A 7,013-nucleotide genomic window follows, 5' to 3' on the forward strand; every position below is an offset into this window, starting at 1 on the left:
ACGGCTCCTCGCCGTACGAGAACCGCCGTATGGGACCCCCAATGAGGGGACGTGGCGGAAGAAACTATGGGCCCAGCTACGGGCCCCCGCCGCCTCCCCCTGGCGAGTACGGAGCCCACGCAGACTCGCCAGTGGTCATGGTGTACGGACTGGAGCCAGTCAAGATGAACGCCGACCGCGTCTTCAACATCTTCTGTCTCTATGGCAATGTGGAGCGGGTCAGTACATCATATCTAATGTCGATAGACGTCTGATTTGGCATATTTGCATCATATTAACTCTCACGTACCCTCGCAGGTGAAGTTCATGAAGAGTAAGCCGGGTGCCGCCATGGTGGAGATGGGTGACTGCTACGCCGTGGACCGTGCCATTACGCACCTCAACAACAACTTCCTCTTTGGGCAAAAGCTCAACGTGTGGTGAGTGGATGCTCGCTTGTAGATAGAGAAGTGATCGCATCGTGCATGTCATGTATAATGTCACGTATAACCACTCTTTCCGATTGTGTGGATGCAGCGTGTCCAAGCAGCAGGCCATCGTGCCAGGCCAGTGCTACGAACTGGAGGATGGCTCCAGCAGCTTCAAGGACTTCCACGGCTCCAGGAACAACCGCTTCACGTCTCCCGAGCAAGCGGCCAAGAACCGCATCCAGCATCCCAGCAACGTGCTACACTTCTTCAACGCCCAGCCCGATGTCACGCCTGAGATCTTCTCCCAGGTGAGGACCAAAACACCACCACCATGTACCATGTTAGGCAAGCCATCTTGATGAATCCGTCGTCTTTTTCTTACAGATCTGTGAGGACATCGGTGTCAAGTGTCCCATCAACGTCAAAATGTTCACAGGCAAGAGTAAGATGTTATACGTGTTGTCAAGATTGACAATGGGGGGGTGGGGGGGGGGGGGGGGGGTTGTGTAAGACGCATGTCCTGGTCATGCAACACATTTGGCACTTATTGGTAGGCAGATTTAAAGGTACCGTGCCATCGGATTTTTAGTGGGTCGTCCACTCAGTTTTATTGAAGCACTTTTTTTCATGGCGGAAATACAACCATACAGTACAAAATTACCGGGTTCCTACGCAAGTATGGAATTTGATTTCACACATTTCCAGGTCTGGGAAAGTATGGGAAATGGAAATTATTGTATGGAATAATATTCACGCTTCCAGGACTGTTACAACAGCTGTTTTCTAAAACAAAAAAAATATGAATATCTAAAAAAAACATTGATCAGTCAATGTTTTTTTTTTTCTTTCTTTCAGGCGCTTGGATGCGCAAATGTCACAATTTATTATAATTTTTTTATTGAGAAGTCTATAAATTAGTCTGGACAAGTATGAAATCTCAAATGTGTAGGAAACCTCAAATGATTGTTTTAAAATTATTTCAGTGGCCAAGAACACACATAGTCGGGTCTTGTCTTCCCCGATGCACCTGACTGCTTAGCCAGTAGTGGCTGGACGGCGGATTGAAGCATTTTACGAAGCGGGGGAAACTGAACCATTAAGACCGTTCACACACAGCAGAATAAGCACGCTCTTTCACTTTTATCAGGATGGGCTTGTGTTCATCCACGCAAGACCCCAATTGCTAGGGGGAAAAAAGGCATGTCAAAGCTCATTTGAAGTTTGCTGAACAACATTTGAACAAGCCAGTTAAATACTGGGAGAATATAGTCTGGTCAGATGAGATCAAAATTTAACTCTGTGGATGCCATAATGCACACCATGTTTGGAGGAGAAATGGCACTCCGCATACCCTAAAAACACTACACCAACAGTGAAGTTCAGAGGTGGGAACATGATGGTGTGGGGCTGCTTTTCAGCAACTGGTACTGGTAAACTTCACATTATTGAAGGAAGGATGAATGGGTAAATGTACGGAGACATTCTTGACAAAAATCTGCTGCCATCGAGGATGATGAAAATGAAATGAGGGTGGACATTTCAGCAGTATAATGATCCAAAACATACTGCCAAGGAAACTCTCAAATGATTTCAAAGAAGAAAAAATAAAGCTATTGAAAATCTATGGAAAGAACTGAAACTCAAGGTCCATAAAAGAAGCCCACAGAAACTTCAAGATTTGAAGATTGCTTGTGTGGAGGAATGGGCCAAAATCACCAGAGCAATGCATGCGACTAGTTTCTCCATACAAGAGGTGTCTTGAAGCTGTCAATGCAAACAAAGGCATTCTGTACAAAGTATTAAATAAATACCAGTTGGCCTGTTCAATATTTTTTCCCAGTGTCATGTTACAGTAATACACAGTTTAATGTCGGAGTTTATTTATTCCACTTTCTTTCTATGTATGGATTAATTTGTTTGTTCACATCTGGTGAAATTTCCATGTCAATAGCACCTTTGGAAATTTATTTAGTGAGAATAATGTTGATGTTAAATACTTATTTCAGCCGCCCCATGTATCTGTGTGGATGAGTGGTCGTGCGTGTGTGTGTATAATATATGATTAATTGTTGACATCTCCCTTTGCTAGTTCTGCTTACGTTAGAGGTGTCAAATGGTTTGAAGAATGAACAATCATCTTAAACATTATTGAGGTGGAGAGGTGCCTCAACCAACTCTAGATGGCAGTAGCACCGTTTGATGAATTTACAACCGTAATAACGGGAAATGTTGTCAGTGTGTGAGGTTTCGCTAAAATGTCTATTGTGGTTAAAACCCCACTCGAATTAGATTTTTCTTTGTTAATGTAGTACAGTGAATTCCCTTTTAGTCCTTGGCTTTGCATGTTTTTACCTGCTGAATGGCAGGTTAGTGATTGGTTTAGCTTCTCACGATGCCACTATGCATTATGGGAAGCCACATTTGTCCATTTCCTGGTTTCAGCTGTCATTGCAACTTGTAGATGTTGCAATGGTAGATGTTGCTTGTCTGGTGTGTGTGTGTTTGCGTACGTATGCACCACGATACCGTCAGTGAACATGGTGGGCGCGTGAAAGACTTAAGAGGTATGCGTGGTGTGTTCAACTCATACTTAGCTGGCAGGGGAGATACCATGATCAAGAAGGTGGCTCACCCAGGGTGAGGCTTATCCACTGCACTGCAGCTGTGCTGATCTGGACTGTATGCGGTATAATCCCCTGATCTCATGTCAACATAAACTCTGGCTTGTGGACAATACCAGATGCAGTGTGGTGAAAGCTTTATGCTTTCCATTTAACTGGCGAACAAAACAGACCATTTCTCAAGGCGGGAAAATCCAAAACTATAATAACCCTTCAGCTGACCGACCATTCCAGCGTCCATTCACCATTTGTCCAAATCCCATGGAGCATCACATTAGTTTTTTCTTTTCCTGTTACCCTCCACTAGGCGGTGCCGCGCCGAGTGATCGCAGCGCTTCAGGCCTACTCGAGTGGGAATCCATCAATGACGCCATGGAGGCTCTGGCCTTGATGAACCACTACCAGATGAAAAACGCAAGTATGTGGTGCACCACTTTTTTTTGCCCACTGTCATTTACTCATTCATTATTACTGAAGTTTTATAATTCCCGAATCCTCCTGCTTTCAGCTGGTCCGTACCCGTACACCCTCAAGCTGTGCTTCTCGACCGTTCAACACGCCAACTAAAAGACGCTTCGAATCTTGCTTTGGTCTGGAGTCCGCACGTAGATCACAGTGCAGTTTGTGAAGATGTATTTAAGTGTCACGGTGACAATATTCCAGTCTGCAGTTGTCTTTTTGTCGTTTTGTTCTCACTTTCTGCTCGTGCTGAGTGAGTCGATTGATTTTAGGTTTATGGCGTGCTTTTCACACGTTCATTGGAGCTTTTATTGTGACACTTGTTGCTTTTTTTTTTTTTATATTTTAATTGACGCCTCGTGAGTTCTGCATCATGTCTCACATTCAGAGGGACTCTTTTGTTGTAAGAAAATAAAAAAACAAACTTGAATTGTGTGACTTTAAGTACAGTGTGTTGGTCCTTTGTTATTGCAAGTTATTTAAATGCAAGTCCAAAGTTGTTTTCAAAACAAAAAAGTTCCTTTTATTTGTTTTTAAATCACTAAATATAACAAAAAAGAACTACGTCCTACCCTCACCTCACCTGACCCACAGCTCAGGACCGAAAGAACAAGATTGCGGATACAAGCGCCGGAAATCGGTTTCCTCCCCTGGGTGTCCGGGCTCTACTTTAGAGATAGGGTCCGGAGGAGCCAGATGAGGAGGCTCCGGCATCTGGTTAGGTTACCTCCCAGACGCTTCCCTGGTGAGGTGTTCCAAGCACGTCCCACTGGGTGGAGTCCCCGAGGCGACGTCTCGGCTGCCCTGGGAATGCCTCGGGATCCCCCCGGAAGAGCTGAACAAAGTGGCTGGGTAGAGGGAAGTCAAGGTTTCCCTGTTTTAAGTTTTAATTCTACTGGGATGTATATCCAATATTGCCAAAAGCGTTCGTTCAGCTGCCTCGACTCCCATATGAACTTAATGTTATGCAGCTGTGATTGCACACAGGTGCAGTTGATTGGACACACATTTTGGGTGGTTCCAGCAACAGGAACCATTCATTGTCAGGGACAATACAATGAATATCTTGCATACAGTAAGCAGTATTTTGCCAACCCCCCGCCCCCAAAAAATCTTTTTTTTTTGCCATGTTACAATTTGCAAACGCTAAACTGCAAAAAAAAAAAGAAACCAATTTATCAATTCATCATTAAATTACAACTTAAAAAAAGTACTATTCTAGAACAAATTACTTTTTTTTTCTCAAAAATGGACCACTTTATACTCGTGAGACTATTGACTAATCTCAAAAACATACAAATTTATGCTTGTATAATTAAACCTTTTTTCCTCAAGTAATATCAATTTTATTCATGCATTCATTCTCCATACCGCTTATCTTCACTAGGGCCACGGGTGTGCTGGAGCCTGTACCACCTGACTCTGGGCGAGAGGCGGGGTACACCCAGAACTGGTCGCCAGCCAATTGCAGGGCACAAAGACGTTCACGCACACATTCACACCTAAGGGCAATTTAGAGTCCTCAATCAACCTACCATGCATGTTTTTGGGACGTGGGAGGAAACCGGCGTACCCGGAGAAAACCCACGCAAGCACGGCGAGAACATGCAAACGCCACACAGGCGAGGCCGGATTTGCACCCAGGTCCTCAGAACTGTGCGGCAGATATGCGAAGCAGTTTTCACCTTGCCGCCCTATTCTATATATTTGCCCAAACAAAACAAAAATCATTCTCTCAATAGTCTGGCAAATAACAAAAAGAAGACCTGCTCGAGTGTTTTGGAACCATCAGGAGAGTTTGATCCTACCACTGTGAGAGAAGCTTGAGGGTTTGTGAGACTACTGGAGGATGACTGTTTTAGCCTCTTGAAACTGTTCCATCTCATCACGCCTCACGTGGACATTCTACAGCCAGCTACAGAAGCGGACCATCGACTCTGTCTTTGTTCAGGGAATTATTCAGCAGTTCACAGACAACATACAAAAGGTCAGGTATATACGTGTTTAGATTTTGCTGTTTAATATTATTGACATTGTGTTAATCCCTATGATGCCTGGGCTTTTTGTTGTTGTTTTACCTGGAACCTTAAGCTTAACTTTTGTCTTCTGTTTCTGTTCTGAGATTCCCTCCCTACTGTCTGTGGAGAACAGTGGCAGTATACCTCAGCAGGCCAAGAAATGTCGCACACTGGGCTCAAGTGATTTGACTGACTTGGTGACAGGTGAGAACATTCAGGTGAGAACAACTGCCAGCTGAAAGTAGAGGACAAGATGCCAGTTAGTCTCAGTTAAATTGCTTGTATGTGTTGTGAAGGCCTAATTTGGTACAAGATTGATGACGACTATATGTTTTATGACAGTCAACTGGTAGCCACCAGCAAGGCCTGAGTTATAACAGCCAATGGCGCCACCAAGAGGAGAAAAGATGAACATCATAATACCTCATGACCCCGACTAAACGAGAGGCACCATTAAAAACGAAACACTTAGTACGTAGTTATATTAGTAAACTTCAGACACCATTAAAACCTAAATCACACTGCATGACCTCATCAACGATACTAAGATACAATAACAAAAGATGCTGAGACACGATTATAAATCAAAGTTTGAATAACATGAATGTCTAGCTTTCTTATGACACTATTAATAACCCATGCCAGATTAGGTAATTGTGAATTGAGCCATTCGGGACTAAGGGGTGGACTCACAAACAAGATGAGCGAGTCCCAGAGAGAGTGTATTTAAGGCGATGTGCACATTTTGCTAGTTAAGTTTTTTTTTTTTTAGCATCTTGGCAATTGCTTGGTTTGTTCAAAGCCTTGAATAAGCATCCTGTGATTATTTTTTTTTTTTGTCCTCTTCCCCACCTGGCCATTCAAGTCTTAGTCTGCATTTGCTTCCTGAAAACTTTCAGAATTTAGGCCATGGCCAGTCCACCTTCTGGTGGAGAGAATTGTCCAGGCCGTTGAATGGGCTGAGGCCCCACATGTGGCCCCACCAAGGGGCAACCTGTGATCCAAGGCGACAAATCAAGACACATAAATTCACTCTGCGTGGAGAATTTGATTGTCGTTGCAGCAATATTTGCAAATATGGTGAACACTCATATTAATCCTAAAGGAAGAACCAACAAAGTGAAAAACATATACAATAGCTGCATTTGTGAGTAATTTAAGGAACTTTAAATTTAATCATCTATTTAAATTTTATCGAATCAAAATATTTAACATGTTGCTTTTTGGTCTTGGGTGAGTCATAAACACGTTTCAATTATATTACAGGAGTAGTTATACAATTAGTCCAAGAGGGAAATATAATATTGACAGTGATACACCCAGCATATTTTGTGTAAAAACTATATTGGATATGCATAGTATATATGTTAATGTTATGTTTTTCCATATGCTTTAACAAACACATCCATATACTGAATTATATATGCATTTTTGTATTCATTTTTTTAGGTTTTTGACACTCATGGGCCATGCAAGTGCCTTCACAAAGCATCTGATAAGTGCTG

General features: G+C 43.0%; 1 protein-coding gene across 3 annotated transcripts in view; it reads left to right on the plus strand.

Moving 5' to 3' along the window:
• Positions 1-3,842, plus strand: part of LOC133404923 (heterogeneous nuclear ribonucleoprotein L-like) — a 20,319-nt gene extending 16,477 nt beyond the window's left edge. For 2 of the 3 annotated variants that reach the window (XM_061681450.1, XM_061681452.1), the window contains 6 exons: positions 1-218; positions 298-419; positions 517-718; positions 795-852; positions 3,339-3,449; positions 3,540-3,842. The exon at positions 1-218 is cut by the window's left edge and continues 30 nt beyond it. In XM_061681450.1, coding sequence (XP_061537434.1) covers positions 1-218; positions 298-419; positions 517-718; positions 795-852; positions 3,339-3,449; positions 3,540-3,598 — 770 coding nt within the window. In that variant the 3' untranslated portion in view covers positions 3,599-3,842. The remainder of the gene's footprint in view (positions 219-297; positions 420-516; positions 719-794; positions 853-3,338; positions 3,450-3,539) is intronic. The other variant, XM_061681451.1, reaches the window with a different exon arrangement.
• Positions 3,843-7,013: the final 3,171 nt, after the last annotated feature.

Source organism: Phycodurus eques, chromosome 7 (genome assembly GCF_024500275.1).
Source record: "Phycodurus eques isolate BA_2022a chromosome 7, UOR_Pequ_1.1, whole genome shotgun sequence".
Lineage (NCBI taxonomy): Eukaryota > Metazoa > Chordata > Actinopteri > Syngnathiformes > Syngnathidae > Phycodurus > Phycodurus eques.